This window comes from Pongo abelii, chromosome 13 (genome assembly GCF_028885655.2).
Source record: "Pongo abelii isolate AG06213 chromosome 13, NHGRI_mPonAbe1-v2.0_pri, whole genome shotgun sequence".
NCBI classification, from domain to species: Eukaryota; Metazoa; Chordata; class Mammalia; order Primates; family Hominidae; genus Pongo; species Pongo abelii.
The window spans coordinates 127,611,375-127,629,008 of NC_071998.2; the positions used below are offsets into that span (position 1 = coordinate 127,611,375).

Here is a 17,634-nt window from a genome sequence, read left to right on the forward strand (position 1 = left end):
CTCACTTGTCGTCTCCTCTCCCCTCCAGCCATGCACGGGCCTGACCTCTGTCCCACCACCCCGGGGCCTCTGCCCCGTCTCCTCCCTGGTGGAACTCTTTCCACTGATCTGTTCCTGGTTGCTTTCCCATCTATTTCACAATTTGAACACAGGTAACACCTCAGCAAGGCCTTCCCTGACCCCCTGCTCAGGCCTAGTTTCACTGGCAGGAAAAGCCTCCAACCAGCCTTGTTTCCATGGGAAGTAAATTTACACAGCCCTTTACAGTTGACAAAGCTTTCTGACCAAATTATCTACCATGGGAGTGGCCTGGTGACAAATGCAGGATCCTACAGAGGGGGAAGCTGATGCTCGCAGAGGCCGAGGAAGGCTCCAAAGTCCGTCAGGTCCACAGAGCGCACACCTCGAGCGTGGAGGGCAAACGTCCTAACAGGCGTGCCCGACTCCAACTAGCGTGTGACCAGAATACGCCCCCATCCTACCGTGGTGAATGAAGACTCCCCGTCACGCAGGTCAGATGCTGCAGCCCAAACATGCACTCGCTACACCCTGAGACAAACACCTGTGGAGTAATCATTCCACCAATTCCCTTACAAAGGCTCCCGCAGGACACGCTGCCTCCTTCAACATGTAGAAAACCAAGGCTTTGCAGAAGCAAATTATCATCTCCCCAACATATTTCACACTGTCTCTCCACTAGACCAGAGGGCTCTGCCCTTGGAAGGCAGGGATCCGTGTCCAATCAGCCTGGCAGCCCATCCCCACACACAGGAGGGCCCTGGCCAGTGCTCAGGGGGTTGCGCGAAACGACGCGGCAGAAGGGCACTGCCCCTCACAGCCCCACAGTGACCGCTCCTTACCCAGCCCGCTACCACGGCCTCTGTGAGGTTTCTTCAGCCCTTAACGCTTTAGAAGCACTCGGACCCACCTCATTCCTTTTGAGCTTCCATCAAAGGCTGTGGTGTGAACGTCATCGCCCCTACTTGGCAGATGAGGACACCGAGCTCCAAGCCCTCAGAGGCCGAGAGAGGGAGAGTGAGCCTCAGGGCCGGCACTCCGCCCCTTCCACCCCCTCCACCCTCTCCGCCTCCTTTGCGGGTCCCGTCTGCCAGGCTCTCCCAGCGAAGAGGAACCTCTGCTCTGGAACTGTCCCACCCACTGACCCTCAGACACATAAAAAGGGAGGCAGAGGAACTACAGAAGTCCTCACTTCATGTCACTGACAGGCTCCTGGAAACGGTGGCTTGAAGCAGAAAGACACATAACAAAACCAGTTTTTTTCTCTCATCCATGTTATAAGGAAATGATGTTGACAGAAATGTCGTTATCTGAGGACCTGCCGTCTCCCCTGCGCTTCGCGTGGCAGTTTGCAGGAACCGTTGAGGCTGTGCAGTGAGCGCTTTCCGCACAGGGCGGGCAGCCTCCCTCACCTCCTGTCCCCTCCTCTTCGTGACACACGGGAAGGGGTCACCTTGACCAATATGTCTTTAAACTGCGTGTGTCCACTTAAATACGCACATTTTTTCAACAAATGTACTGGGAAATTTTTTGGAGATATGCGACAATTTGAAAAAACTTGCGGATGAGCCACATGGCCTAAAAAAATCCAAAAAATTAAGAAAAGGCATGTCGTGAATGCAGAGACCATATGTAGATGCTGTTTTATCAATTACTACCACAAAATATATACAAATCTATTATAAAAAGTTACAATGCATCAAAACCCACACACACAAAACTTACAGACCACACACAGCACCATTCACAGTAGAGAGAAAGGTAAACCACTGTCAGGATACAGCTAAGTCGGGGCCTGGAGGCTCCGACTTAGCTGTATGCTCGCACTTTGGGAGGCTGAGGCCGGTGGGTCAGTTGAGCCCAGGAGTTTACGACCAGCCTGGGCAACATAGGGAGACCCTGTCTCTGCAAAAAATTTTAAAATTAGCCAGGCACGGTGGTCCCAGCTACTCAGCAGGTTGAGATGGGAGAACTACTTGAGCTCGGGAGGTCAAGGCTGCGGTGAGCCGAGATTGCACCACTGCACTCCAGCCTGGGTAGAGTGAGACCCTGTCTCAAAGAAAAAAAAAAAGAAAAAAAAATCATGGAGGAGAAAGGACATCTGCCTGAACAGGTATTTTGATGCAGGCGAAAAGTGCCCTATTCGGGAAAAAAATGCCACAAAGGACATGAATTAGGAAGGAAGAGGAGCGAGCACCGGCCGGGAGAGGCCGACTCTGCTGTTTGTGCACATGCTGCCGGGTGTATCGGCAGGACTGCCCTTAGCTATAAAGCCGCTAACCCTGAGCCTCGAACAAGAAAGACAAACAGCAGCTGCCAGTCTTCTGGTTGCACGAGAAGGCCCGGGCAACGAGAAACACTTTTCCGGAGTGGTTCCACGGATCTTTGTCCCTGAAGCCAGGAAGTACCTTCCAGTAAGGGACTGCCTTTTACAGTGATTTGATCTTGCTGAATGCCCCTGGCCACGAAGAACTCATGAGTTCAACAACGAAGGCTGGCTTCATCAGTCTACCTGCTCCCCAAACACAATGGGCCTTACTCTAGATCTGGGGTCCTAAGGCCCTTTAGGGCTCATTATACAGTCCTCTCAGGATGGCCAACGCGGTGGCAGAGAACCTCACAGAGGGAGCATCATGACAGCTGGAAGGACTGCACCACTGAAGACGCCATCGTTGTTACAGGAAGAGCCGTGAAGGCTGTCGAGCCCAAACAAACTTCCGCTGGAGAAAACTGTCCACAGGCTGTGCCTGACCTCACAGGATTTATGACAGAGCCAATCAAGGAAACCATGAGAGGTTGTGGATGTGGCCAAAAAGGTAGGGAAGAAGGGTTCCATGAGACGAATTGTGGAGAAACTCAAGAGAACAGAAGACGACGCTGTGGAGCCAAGTGCCTCCTAACCAGTGCCAAACACAAACGCACCACATCACCTGGCAGGGCTCTCATCACTCAAGACGGCTTTTGGTTTCTTCTATGACATGGACCCTTTTCTAAAACAGGCACTAAAACTACAGCAAACAGTGGAAGGAGGACTGGGACCACACGGAAACAGTTTAGAGAAATAAAAAGCAAAAAAGCCAGACAGAAGGCACGACGTACCTCCATGAAGTGACACACAACACGCCTGCCTCCCCTCTACTGCCTCTACCTCCTCTGCCGCTGCCACCTGGGGCAGCCTGGCCAGGACAAAGGCCTTCATGAGGCTCCACCTGGGGCAGCCTGGGCAGGACAAAGGTCTTTATGAGGCTCCACCTGGGACATTTCCTGAGCAGAAGGCCTACTTCTCTTTTGTGCGACCATCTTCTCTAGCTTCCTTTACTGTAAGAACACAGTACAGAACACGTGTAACACACAGAGTTTGTGTCAATCGACCGTTTGTTACTGGTAAGGCTTGCAGTCGACGGTGGGCTATGAGCTCCGTTTTTGGAGAGTCGCAGGTTATATACACATTTTTGACTGTACAGGAGCTGGCACCCCCAGCCCCAAAGTTGTCTGAGGGTCAACTGCACACGTAACAGGAGTGCTACCCTTCTAACTGACCCCCTGGAGGGCTGCCCAGACGTCCGGCAGACGTCCCACACCTTCTCCAGCTCAGCGTTGACAACGCACCAACCTAGAGCAACGGTGGCAAATTCTTTTTGGCCTGACAGAGACACTTAGTGGAGAAAAAGGTGACACGAGTTCACGTAGCCCCTTCAGGGCTAGCACGTTGGCACCCAGGAGCCTTCCTGGGCGTGAGGCTGCTGTCACTAAGACCTTTCCTGTGGACCTCGCACCAGCAGGCGGAGACGGAAGCAGGGCCCTGGAGGAAGCCCCGATGGCCACCCCCGGCTTGGGAGCAAGGCTGGTCTCCACGAGGCCCCCAGCTCCACTGCGCCCGCCCCAGCCTCATCGCGCCACACCCCAGCGACCACAGGCGAGTCTTGCTCTGTCGTGTCCCCACACACCTGGACTGTGTGACCCCCGCTCCCTTTACCAGGCTTGTTCCTATTTGCCTTCCAGGTCTCCATCCGAATGCCACTTCATCTGGGAGTCTACCCTGACCCACGGCCCGTGCTCAGCAGACCCTCCCTTCCAGGTGGAGACCCAGCCAGGCGGTCCAGCTTCACAGCCGGCTCTGCTGCTTACTGGGTTTTGAGAATTGGGGCAAGTCACAATCTCTTCTTGCCTCAGTTGCTCCATCTGTTAAATGGAGAGGCCAAGGAAGACCCATCTCCCAAGGGCAGCGTGAGGATCGGCCGGGTCAAAGGCACGAGTGCTGGCACAGCACACCCCCCAGAGCAGGGCCGGGACCAACATGCCCACTCGAAGGCCATGCCCCCGCGACGGCCACACCTGAAGGGACTGACAAGCGTGTGCTGGGGATGCGGGACCAGGGACACTGCCGGGCCCTTACCGGGAGTGACGACCAAGGAAGGAGAGAAGGAGAGAAGACAACTCAGGCTGGCAGAGCAGAAGGGCAGGCGGCCGCGGGAGCATCTGGAGTCAGGGGCATCGTCATACAGAAGACGAGGGGAAGCCCTGAGTGGGGCTCGGGCCGGTTCACACAAGGCTGCAGATCTTGGTGCAGACTTTGTTCTTTGTCTCAACAGCCATGGGCAGCCACTGATGTGCGTGGAGAACTCATAAACACCACGACGTCCGAGTGAAGGAAGACGGGTGGCCAGTGAGCTGGGTGGCCAGCAAGCATAGAGCGTTGGCATCAGCCAGAGCCCTGAAGACCACCTGCTCCCCTCACCCTCGGGCTGGGTCACACCCAGGCGACCCGTGAAGCTCTGGTGGCTACAGAGGCAGCATGGCCCAGTGGGGGCCAAGGCTGAGCTGTCTCTTCTCCACATCCAAGGCCACGGACTCTGTGCACACAGAAGGGCATGGGTCTCTCCAGCTCAGCACCCGCAGGCACTTGCTCTACAAACATTTTCACCAGCGACGCTCTCTGGCCTCAGCTTCGGGAGGAACTGGGCTGTGGAGAGCAGTTTCCATCGTAAGGATCATGTATGGAACTTCACAGCCACCTTAGCTGAGGGAGCAGCCAGTCTCCCTCTGGGTCCGAAGTCACCGGCAGTCAGGGTCAGGGCCGGGAGGGGGGCTGCACCCCAAGTCAACCTGGACCTCTCCCAGTCTAGACTCTGCAAACCACCTGCCACCCACCACCTCCACTCAGCTGTCCCAGGTGTCGTCACAATGCTCCTGACCTTCCCCACCTCCTCCCCACTCCCTGCTCCGCACAGAGAGCCACGTAGACAGCTCTCCTCCATGGGGCACCCGGAGACAGGACTGGCTGCCACCCAAGGACAGAGGGCTGTGCGCCGGCCCCTGGGGAGATGCGCAGTGTGCGGAGATGGGGCAGATGCTAGGTGGCAATGGTGATGCTTCTCCTTCAGCCGGACTGGATGGACATCCACAGGTGGAACCCGCCCTCTGAAACAGGCCGCAGCTACCAGCTTAAATAAAGAAGACAAAAAAAACCCACCTTGCTTTCCCTCGAGTTTTGGCCAATCTGAGGCTTTCCTCACGACAGCAGGAAGAGCCAGCGCTGCAGCATCACCTGAACCACAGGACTCCTGGCCAAACGGGTGCTGCAAAACCCAGCGTGCGCCCCGAGACTTACATGGGTACACTCCACCTTGACACCTCTGATAAATAAAATAACGGGTGAATTCCCAGCATCAGGAGTGCACATCTGAAGCCCGTCCTGTGCCAGTGTCACCTGGAGCCCGTCCTGGGTCTGCGTCACCTGGAGCCCCTCCTGGGCCTGAGTCACCTGGTGCCCGTCCTGTGCCGGCAACACCTGGAGCCCGTCCTGGGCCTGCATCACCTGGTGTCCGTCCTGTGCCGGCAACACCTGGAGCCCCTCCTGGGCCTGCATCATCTGGTGCCCATCCTGTGCCACACCTGGAGCCTGTCCTGGGCCGGCGTCACCTGGAGCCCATCTTATGCCACACCTGGAGCCTGTCCTGGGCCGGTGTCACCTGGAGCCCATCCTGTGCCACACCTGGAGCCCGTCCTGGGCCTGCGTCACCTGGAGCCCATCCTGTGCCACACCTGGAGCCTGTCCTGGGCCGGCGTCACCTGGAGCCCATCCTGTGCCACACCTGGAGCCCGTCCTGGGCCTGCATCACCTGGAGCCCATCCTGTGCCACACCTGGAGCCTGTCCTGGGCCTGCATCACCTGGTGCCCGTCCTGTGCCACACCTGGAGCCCGTCCTGGGCCGGCGTCACCTGGAGCCTGTCCTGGGCCTGCATCACCTGGAGCCCGTCCTGTGCCACACCTGGAGCCTGTCCTGGGCCTGCATCACCTGGTGCCCGTCCTGTGCCACACCTGGAGCCTGTCCTGGGCCTGCATCACCTGGAGCCCATCCTGTGCCACACCTGGAGCCTGTCCTGTGCCACACCTGGAGCCCGTCCTGGGCTGATGTCACCTGGAGCCTGTCCTGGGCCACACCTGGAGCCCTTCCTGGGCCGGTGTCACCTGGAGCCTGTCCTGGGCCACACCTGGAGCCCTTCCTGGGCCGGCGTCACCTGGAGCCCGTTCTGTGCCACACCTGGAGCCTGTCCTGAGCCAGCGTCACCTGGAGCCCGTCCTGTGCCACACCTGGTGCCCGTCCTGTGCCACACCTGGAGCCTGTCTTGTGCCACACCTGGAGCCTTTCCTGGGCCAGCGTCACCTGGAGCCCATCCTGTGCCACACCTGGAGCCCGTCCTGTGCCACACCTGGAGCCCGTCCTGGGCCGGCATCACCTGGAGCCCATCCTGTGCCACACCTGGAGCCCGTCCTGTGCCACACCTGGAGCCCGTCCTGTGCCACACCTGGAGCTTGGCCTGGGCCGGCGTCACCTGGAACCCGTCCTGTGCCACACCTGGAGCCCATCCTGTGCCGGCGACACCTGGAGCCCGTCCTGGGCCAGTGTCACCTGGAGCCCGTCCTGTGCCAGTGTCCAAGTAGAATTTTCCAAAAGCTAAACACACGATTCTCACACGAACGCAGAGTGAACGTGCGTCGACGATGTTCTTCCACTGGGACTGCTGAAGGAAAGGGTGAGGCCAGGTGAGGAGCACAGAGAATACTGCCACCTGCCCCCAGGGACAGTGCGCAAAGAAACTGTCCTATGGGGCAACAAAACCACAACCTTTGGGCTTTCCTTGTCTACCAGACAGACGAGGTCGGCGAGCTCACGAGTAACCCCAGAGACTGGGCCCTTAATCAGCAGTGAACAGCAGGGTAAACACACAGACGTCCGTCCCCCAGGTCACAGCCCTTGGGTGAGCCTGTGCAATACCCCAACATGATGTTGAGAGGACACAAGACTCAGCTTTTTGTCCTATTTCCAGGTTTTACCTAATATTTCCTTAGCAACAGGATGCAGAAAACTAGCCAGATGGGGAAACTGACCAGCCAGGGGGCAGGAACAAGAGCCGTGCCCTGGGCAGGAGCGAAACGTGCTGCTCCGCATCTCGGGTGCGTGCCCACCTCCCTGCACCCTCTCACGCTCCAAGAAGACAAGACATGGCCTTAGGTAACTTTTGCCCAAACACTGTCTACATGACCTGAAACCACAATTCCACCAGGAAGGCACAGACTTCCCCTTTGTTCCCTGAGGATCCCTCACACTTCAGGGAACCCTGCGCTGGCCTTCCAAAGACAATGCTCTCCGGGCCTCCGGGCCTCCTTCCTGCCTCGCAATCCGGGCCCTGAGCAAGCCCAGCGGGCAGCCCCTCCCACCTGGCTGTGCCAACCCTCCCTCTGCCCCTCAGGCCCCAGCTGCCACGCGCAGCCTGGCCTCTCCCACACATCCCACTGTGCTCCGCTGGTTTCTGGCCTTCAGTTCTCCAGAGAGCAGCCAGAGATTTTTACCTAGAAACCAGGTTTCCCTGCTTAAAATCGTTCTTTGGCATTCTGTTGCTCAGGAAGAAGACAAGCACTGTTTACTGAGCCTGCATCTGCCTGCTGCCGGGCCCTCAGGGACCTCGTGGTTGCCCCCTTGAGCGACCAAGGCCCTATCAAAGTCCTTTTAGCCGGGCACGGTGGTACCTGCCCATCGTCCCAGCTACTCAGGACGCTGAGGCAGGAAGGCCCCTTGAGCCCAGGAGTTCAAAGCCAACCCGGACCACACAAAGAGACTGGTCTCTAAAACAAAAGGTCCCCTGGACACTGCAGTCTTGGCTTTCTCGGGTCCTCTGTGCTGGCCATGCCCCTGGCAGGGCCTTCACCTCGCGGCTCCTCTCCCCAGTCACTGCCCTCTGACGCCTTGCTCTACCACCCAGGGCCACTCCAGTTTCTTTCTAATCGGTCTGCTCATTTTTCTAGGACTTACAACCTATAGGTAACTTATTTATTTTGAGACAGGTCTCACTCCGTCACCCAGGCTGGAGTATAGGAGGGTGATCACAGCTCACTGCAGCCTCAACCTCCTGGGCTCGAGTGATCTTCCCATCTCAGCCTCCCAAGTGGCTGGGGCCACAGGAGTGGGGATCTTGCTATGTTGCCCAGGCTGGTCTTGAACTCCTGGGCTCAAGTGATCCTCCCACCTTTCAAAGTACCGGGATTATAGGCGGGAGCCACTGCCCCGGCCACTTCCTTGTTTTATTTGTCTTCCTGTTGACTGTCCGCTGCTCCCTCTAAAGCACAGGCTTCCTCAGGCGGGGACCTCCCTGCTTTGTTCCCCCAACAGATGAATTTCCAGCGCAAATTCATCCCGGAGCGTGAATTCACGCAGAGGCCCCGCACACACTGCAGGGCGAGGGAAGTCCAGCTCCACCAGTCCGCAGGGGCAGCACCTCGACCTGCCTCAGCAGAGCTACGCTCCCGACAACACCACCCCACTCAGGGTCGGTCCTGGTGAAGGGGCATGCGGGCACCCCACGACGCCTTTGTCTGTCCTTGAAAGAATGCCAGGCCGTGTGCTCAGGGAAGGCGGAGCAGATGAGGGAGAATTTCCGTTACACAGGCCGCCCTCAGCAGCTGAACAGGCGCCAGGAGTCCCGGCAAGGACCCGGCAGATGGGCAGTATTCACGGCAACACAAAAGATCTGGTAGTCCATCTTATCCAATCAAATACAAAACACGTAATAGGCTCAGCTTCAGGGCATGGGCCTCATTCAACGGGTACCCTACCCTTCTCCTGCTCTGCCCACCTGTCTAGCTCCGAACCTCTAAAGCAGAATGCAAATGGCCTGCTTTCATTGGGCCTCTGGGGTTAGAGCCAGCTGAGAGGCACAGGGTGTGGGCAGGGGCGGGGGTGCCCAACCAGCACAGCCAGGGGGTTCCAAAGGGAGGCAGAAATGAGACCGCAGGCCTATTCTCACTTCTGCTCAAGAGCCTGGCTATTTTAGGACTCCAGTCTTAAAAATACTTGGGAAATAATTAAGCTTCTATATATAGTAGACTAACATTTATTTCAAGTGTGCTTGTCAAATAACTCTAATACTGAATCTAACAAGATTAACTCTTTGCTGCTTGTCACGTTCTAATGAAAAAGCCTACAGAAGTCTAATGTATAGTCAAGTATCAATTAGTTCTAGAAAATGATTACAGTAAAGATAAAATAATCTCCCAAGTTTAAATGCAACTAGAGAGCTGTGTTTAAGGGACAGAGCTCCACTGCAGCCTCTCCTTCCTGAGTCAGGGCCATGCTGGGGTCTCGAACTCCGCAGACCAGTCCCTGGAGAAGACCCTCTCTGGGTGGAGCCCCCTCTTGGCTGAGCAAAGCTCTTCTTAGCTAAGCTCGAAGTTCAAGGCACAAGTTTGGAATAACAGGCCTGGGTAGAAATGAAACCCACCTAGCAACCAAGAGAGCCTAACACAAATCACCTAGAAGTTGCCAAGGGCTGGTCTGAGAAAACCCGGGCACACGCTACGGTCGCCTCATCTGGGGACTGAGGGCAGGGCTGGGTCCCATGGACTCTTGATCCCCAGCATTTAACTCAATTCTGGTAAACCAAAACTACACGTTCTTCAGCCTCGAAGGGTGCTCCGAGGTGACAGCAATTCCAATGCTGTTTATCTCTTGGGAGGAAATGACAGTCCCTCAGCCCGTCCTCCATCAGGGAAGCCCAAGCAGTGCTTACGACCTGGGTCACCTGGGTCACTCCATGGCACGACGACCGGCATGACACAGCGGAGACGGCTCCCTGGACGTGGCCGTAAGGCCCTCTTAGTGAACCATCCCATCTTACTTCAACAACAAGTAAGTGGCCTGGGTCTCTCGGTGTAGTCTCAGACGCACCAACCACAGCCACTGGGGAGGCCAGTGTGGAGCCCGGCTGCTCCGATGCACCATCCTTTCTGTAAAATACTCATGTGGTCGCCACAGCGGGGCTGCATTAAGCCATTTCTGGGCCCATAAGGAGACAGGAGGCCTTCACTGCCCAATTCTTCCTCCTTCCACTCCTCCAGAGTCCAGTGAGCACCTGGCGGCTCTCATGGGCCGTCAGCCCCGCCAGATGCCCGCTGACACCTGCATGTCCCCCTCCCTCTGGCCCTTATTGTTTCTTTTTCCAGTAAACAGATAATGAGCCTGTGGGGAACACCAAGTTCTAATTCATCTCCAAGAAGCCTGCAGCCTAGTCAAGTAGACAAGAAACCAGACCAAGTGGGACAGAGGAGCTGGCAGCAATCACAGAGTGTCCTACCCTTCCTTCAGGAGATGTCGGATGTGTCCGGCTCCCAACCCCCACCTGTCCTCTACAAAGACAAAGGAATGAACTGCCATAGCTCCAGGTCACCCACACCTGGACACCCATCCCGGCCTGTCACTCAGCTGCGTGACCGTGACTATCCCACGCAACCTCATGTGCTATCACCTGCAACATGAGCGCCCCCGCCCTCCTGAGGACAGGTGTGGGAGGACTCGGCCTGTCCCACGCAACCTCACTTGCTATCACCTGCAACATAAGCGTTCCCGCCCTCCTGAGGGCAGGTGTGGGAGGACTCAGCCTGTTGTGGGTGGCGGCCTGCCCTGTTTTCTCAGGCTGACCAAGTGAAGGAGATAGGAGGGAACAGGCACCAGGGCCACAGAGGGCGCACGGGGACACAGGCCTTGCCTTTAGGGTGCACCCTCTTGTCCACTCAAGACTGCAGAGGCATTTCGGAGATCTCACCGGTCAGACGGGCCAAAGTGTAGCCCCAGGCCCCGGTGCCTCATCTTCCATCACAAACCCAGCAACCATCACTGCCAGACAGATCTCCAGGAACTCAACAAGGTTTTGTTCTGCAAAGTACTTAGAAGTGACAGGCTTAAGCCAAATCTCCACAAACACTAGAATGACACTTGGTCACACCAAACAGTACACCTTTTGTTTCTTAAGCCACCTTCTTATAAGAAAAAACATTTATTTTCCCAACCTTGAAAAAGCCAGTCAAGAGCTAAAGTTCAATCCAAATTTCTGAGGAAAACAAAGGTGCCCTGGCCTGTCCTGCTCCGTCCAGCTGGAGGCTCCTGGGAAGCAGAGCCCGCACCTAACCATCCCCTCCAGCAGCCACAGGCATGGAGAACGCAGGGCGTGGCGGGTGCTGGCCAGGGGGACTGGTGGGAGAAGGTGGCTGGACACTCTAGGTAGAAGTAGGGGCCCAGGCCATGGCCTGTGTGCCCCCAGGGGATCAGCAGGATGACCTAAGTCACAGGTGATTGATCAGGGCCATAGGTGACTGATCTGAGTCAGGTAAACAGGGACATAAGAAAACATGAGAATGTTGACAACGGGAATGACTGCATGCAGCCAGACCCCTGCACTGCCACGGGCAATGGGCGCCCTATCCCTGTGGGACACCTCCATGCAGGGATGACAGACAGGGAGCCAGGCGCCAAGCAGACAGTTCTGACCTGGCAGGTCTGGGCTGGGGCTGTTGAGAAGCAGGCATTTCTAACAAGTCCCCAAGTGGCCCTACTTTGAGAGTCGCAGCCTTAGAACAGCTCCGGGGACTCCTCAGTGCCGAGGGCTTTTCATCCCTTTCTACCCGGCCTCCACCTCCCACAAGCCTCATGGGCACAGCTTGGCTCTCAGGACTGTAAACCAAAAAGAAAATCCTGAGTCCCCTAACTGACTGAACTGAACCCCCTCTTGGCTAAGGAGACCCCAGGGCAACCTGAGGAAAGAAATTCCAAGCCCTGACGGCAAGGGAGGTCAGACACGCCTGGTTATACCACCTCCCTTTGGAGTTTAGGCAGAGCTGACCAGCGTGAATGAAACAGAGGTCACAGACAGATAGCACAGCCTCAGCAGCAACGACACCAAGCTCCAGCCTGACTCGGGTACAGCACCGCATGACAGACAGCACACCCTGCAGGAAATCAAAATATTTCACCCCCAAATACATTTATTTCCTTGACATATTTGAAATGGTCCTGCAAAGCTGTCTTTTGTGAGGGAAGTTTGCATCTGTAGAGAATCTCCCTCCCTTTCTAGGTCTTTCCTGGATCTAGGAGACATTTAACGAGTCTGACAGCATTCAGGTCTGAAAAGAGACATTTATCCTCTATTCTCCCCAAGGCTGCTGCCTGTGAGGCTTCATCTACTTAACCTTGGCCTCCACAGCCCCTTTAGCTTAACTCAAGCATTTCTCTTTGCTGACTTCAAGTCTTTAGACAAAGCTTAACTCTTTCAATCAATTGCCAATCAGAATCCACCTATGATCTGTAAACCTACCCCTTCCTATACCTTACATGTACTGATTTACATCTCTCTGCCTATAACTTCTGTCTCCCTAAAATGTATAAAATCAAATTAACGTGACTGCCTAGAGCACACTTTCTTAGGACCTCTTGACACTGTTCCCCAGGCCATGGCCACTACACTTATTGGCTCAGAACAAACCTCTTTCAATATTTTATAGTTTGGCTTTTTAGCCAACAAGACCCTCTGCCTGGGCTCCCTGAAGCCCTCTCCCTGCTGCCTGCTCAGGCCACCGCTGTCTTTCACTTTCAGCCATATCCTCCTCCAGTCTCAGTCTCAGGCCCAAGCCTGGTCTTCCCGCCGTGACTGGGAACACAGTCAGACCCACTAAAGGTAAGGCTTACTGAGTTGAGTTAATCACACCACTGGGTATGGATTTTACTATGTGGCTCTCAGGAGTGGCCTTCCTTGTGAGCTCCAGGGACAGTTCTCAAGGCTGCCTATTTGCTGCTTCAGTTACAGAATTTGCAATATTTGAATCTGGTACAATCTTTAGACTTCAGCGACTCAACTGAAAAAAAAAAAATCAAAACCAAAACCCACAAAAAAAGTGACCAAGTCCTGCCAGGGCCACCTGCATTTTAATGAACATATCTGTTTCTGCCACTGAATAACACACAAGAACTGAAGAGTTCCCTACATGATTGAATTACTTGTTTGTTTTCCTAAAAGCAGTGTCTAAAAACCCCACTGAACAGTTTTTCTGTCCATCTCTTCCAGTCTCTGACCTCAGTTCTGACTCAGGTCAGCAGGGACATAAGAAAACATGAGATCAAAGAGGAGGAATCCATCAGAATCAAAAGGCCCCAGCTCTCTAAGAGGAGAATGCATTTTAAAGATAACCATTTACAATGACATACAAAAGCCCTACTTAGACTTGAAAAAAAAAGTTTCTTTACAAATCTGTTTGGCGATGAGAAAAATACAGCAGGATTGGGTGTAAGACATAAAAACAAAGGTGCAGGAAGAAAGAGGAGCAATTTGTTACAGATCTTGCCCACTGAAACATGTAATTTGAGGTTAGCACAACACAGGAAGTCCTGCCAAACCTCACTGGGTCGGGAGGACCTCCTACTTCAGTGATTTAAATACCATTTTAAGGGAAGGGTGTTGTGAATGCCCCCTCCCACGCCAACTCTGACCTGTAGAGCACGCGAGTGACTGGTTAACAACGTGCGACCAGATGAAAGCACTAAACAATAAAGTGCGGAACACTACCAGCAGTTTGGTGAAAGATTTCTCAAAGGCTGTGCATCTGTGATCAAGGAGCCCACCAATGAAATGCTTTATAGAGTTAAAAAAAATTGCTTTATAGGTTGTTTTGGGGTATTATAGAGAAGTCTCCAGAGTATTTGGATTTCTAAGTTGTGGGTTCACTTTGAGCACCCACTATATGGCCAGCTATCCGAACCAGAAAGTTAATGATGAAGGTTTAAAGGGAATGGGGTGGCTACGAGTGTGGAATAGGAATGAGGGATCCTCAGAGAACAGGAATTCTGGGCACTGGGGATGGGGTGTGTGGACGCCAGGAAACAGCTAGGGTAGGAGGCCTGGAAGGTCACTGAAGTTCTTGGGGCTCAAAACATAGGTATTTTGAGAGCTGGGATACGGGAGGGCTTCCCTATCCCCAAGTGTGCGGTGAGGACTGCGGGAGAATGGTTTCATTTTGACTTGGGACAGCCCAACTCGTCAGGATCTAACGGGGATTAACTGGGGGAGACACGGGGAGCAGCTGGCTTAGTCCCCTGCCCCTGGAAAGGCCAGGGTTGGTCCGAGTCGGGTGCCTCTGTGGGGCAGGGGCTGGCTCTGCGGTAAGGAAAGAAAAACGGGGGAGGGGCCCCGGGACCCGCCTTCTGGGGCGGTCGCAAGGGGTCCCGGAAGGCCGCGGTCCAGGGGTCGGGGGTCCCCGCGCGGGGGCGCGCCTCACCTCGCACATCCCCGGCCAGGGCCCGCCAGGTGGGCGCGTAGCCGATGCAGTGGCCACACCACGACGAGTAGAACTGCACGAGCCACGCGGCCGAGCTGTTGGCGGTGGCCCCGCGCACGCTGCCGCTGTCCAGCACCCACACGGCGTCCTCGCCCGCGCGGTACAGCCGCGCCGCACCGCCCGCGCCCTGCCCCACCGCCGCCGCCGCTAGCAGCACTAGCAGCCGCGGCAGCCGTGCGGCCCGCGGCGGGGGCGAGCGCCGGGCTCTCAGCGCAGGTCCCGCTCCGATTCCCGGGCTGCGCGCCACCTCCGCCCCGGCCGCCGCCATATTGGAAGTGCCGCCAGCGCGCTGAACTTTCACCCTGGCAACCACCGTCACGTGCGCCGGCGCGCCCGGCCCCGGCCCCGCCCCCGCGCGCCCAGCTCTGTTCCGCCCCGCCCCCGCAATCTGACCCCGCCCTCTCTCCCCGCCCCCGCCGGTATGGCCCCGCCCGCGCCCATGCGTGGCAGCCCCGCCCCCAAGGGTCTGATGACGCCATCTCCCCGCCCAGGCGTGGCAGGCTCCGCCCAGGCCCCGCCCCGCCCCGCCAAGCGTTCCCTAAACCCCTTCCCTGAACCGGGCCAGGTGGCCACGTTTAGCAAATGGAAGTCCAAGACGCCAGGTTCAACGTGAATTTCAGACAAACAGTGAGTTGGTTTTTCAGCCTAGGTCTGTGCCATGCCTGAAATACAAATTTAACAAGACATTCTTAGACGTAAAAAACTATTCCGGGGTTCTTTTACTTGGCAACCCCACCTGGGGCTTCAGAGGGTCTGCAAGCCAGCCTCGACTTTTTAATATGATATTTGAACGCTTAGAAAATGCAGCAAAACATCCACTCAAAGTCAGATGTGTTGTGTGCTACCTTTTAGGGTGTTCCAGTCTAATGCAGCTTCACTGTTTGGAAATGAAATCATATGACTTTTTTGCTTCATTGAACAGGACACCTGATTTTTTTTTTGTTCCTATTCCTAATTTTTACACATGTCAAGATTTTCTCTGAACTGTGTGACCAAAACAAAACAAGGGAATGGGCGAGCCTGGGCAACATAGCGAGAGCCCATCTCTTAAAAAAAAGAAAAAAGCCAGACATGGTGGTGCACACCTGTGGTCCCAGCTACTTGAGGGGCTAAGGTGGAGGATGGCTTGAGCCTGGGAGCTCAAGGCTGCAGTGAGCCGTGACTCTGCCACTGCACTCCAGCCTGGATGACAGAGCGAGACCTTGTCTCAAAATAAATAGATAACTGTATTGTGGGGTTCTGTGTAAGATTTTGTTTAAAAGGTTTTGCTGCTAACAACGGTTAACCCCAGATCAGAGGATTCTCCCCAGAGGGCCCCTGGCCAAGGCATCTGCTCCCTTTTCCTCACGTCCTGCGTCCTCCGTTCACGTTTCCTTCCATCACTCACGTTTCCTGGCTTCTGCTCTGTGCCAAGCCCTGGAGACAAAGCGAGAACAAAACCGAGCCCCCAGTGCCCCTGGCCTGCATTTGGGCAGACCCAAAACAAACCAACACGTAAAGCAGCCAACGCATGCTATGAAAAGCAATGAAGCCGGACATGGAGGCAGGTGCCAGCAGGGCTGCCGTACACAGGAGGGTGGGGAGGTCTTTGAGAAGGTGACCCGAATGGAGAAGGAGGTGAGGGAGGAGGCACACATGCAAAGGCCCTGGGGCACAAGGGTGCTGAGCATGCTGGAGGAAGAGCAAGGAGCCGGACCTTGTGGGAGCGGAGCAAGCTGGGGGAAGCGTGGGAGGGAAGAAAAGCTGAGAGCCCGAGCTCTCACAACCTGGGCCTCAGACTCGGACTTTGACGCTGAATGTGGGGGTGACCACAGGAGGATGGGTGCAAGGATGCAGCTCTGCCCTTCTAGTTGCAGAGTAGGAGAGGCAGGAGGGGAAGCAGGGGACCTGGGAGGGGCCGCCGCCTCCTTCCACAAGCTAGAGGGACTCTGGGGGAGGGGTGAGAGGCAGTGCTGGTGGAGGGGTCTGCCGAGCCTAGGTGGAGGCAGAGGGTGTCACATTCGCAGAGTTTGGGCCAAAGCAACCGGAGGAATGGGGTTGCTTACGGCTGAGACTAAATCCTGCAGCGGCGAGATGGGAGAGCTATGCTGGGGAGGATGCCATGAGTTTGCTTTGGACCTGTTACATCTGAGCAGCCTTTTCAACCTCTAAGGGAGGTATCAGGTCAGGGTTTAGAAGTGGGAGTCGAGTCTGGAGCTCAGAGCTTGAGGCTGCTTGAGGTCCCCTGGGGAGGCTGTGGGACAGAGGGGAGGGCCACACGCCGAGCCCCAGGCCTCCAGAAGGAGCAGCAGCGAGGTGGCAGGGGAACAAGGAGTGGAGGAAAGGAGCCTGATCTGGCTGAGACAGAGGACGTCATGAGCCCAACTGGAAGGGCACATTCGGAACATCGGGGCAACACTTCACCCCAAACCTGCTCGGTGAAACGGAGCCACCCCTGGGACCAAGCTCAGCCCAGCACTTAGAGGCCACACCCCAAAACAACCAGAGTTTCTCCTATCCAAGGCAGGGCGGGGGAGGGGAAGGGATTGGGATTGAATCTCGGAGTCTAGGTAAGCGCTGTCTGTGCTGAGCCAGATCCTGCCCAAAGCCTGCGTGAAATCTGCCCCCCTCCCCGACCTGCAGGAGAGGCATCGCACGTCGCTGTGGCAAAGGCCAGGTGACCGCAGGCGCGGTTAGCGTGCGTGCCACGGAACAAGAACACACGCGGCCAGCGGCCATTTTCAGGTGCCCTGACAGAGATAGCTCTGGCTTCAAAGAGATCAAAATGTAGGGAGATCACATCTTAGACCTGATGAGATAAGGCACTGTGCAGGCTGAGGCAGCAGCATCTTGGACCTAATCTGCTGTGTTGGATCCTGATGAGCCTGATTCCGGGAAGGCCTCCAAGATTTCCAGTTGATCTGTTGTTCCCTGTGTAGAGCAGGTACTTGCCGTAAATCCCACCCTTAGGGCACAAA

At 55.8% G+C, this 17,634-nt stretch overlaps 1 protein-coding gene across 2 annotated transcripts in view; it reads right to left on the reverse strand.

Annotated features, from left to right (window-relative positions):
- Positions 1-14,984, reverse strand: part of QSOX2 (quiescin sulfhydryl oxidase 2) — a 39,669-nt gene extending 24,685 nt beyond the window's left edge. Inside the window, exon 1 of one of the 2 annotated variants that reach the window (XM_009245029.4) lies at positions 14,618-14,984. In XM_009245029.4, the coding sequence (XP_009243304.2) occupies positions 14,618-14,945 (328 nt within the window). In that variant the 5' untranslated portion in view covers positions 14,946-14,984. Of the gene's footprint in view, positions 1-4,414; positions 5,239-14,617 lie in introns of those variants that run through there. The other variant, XM_054520911.2, reaches the window with a different exon arrangement.
- Positions 14,985-17,634: the final 2,650 nt, after the last annotated feature.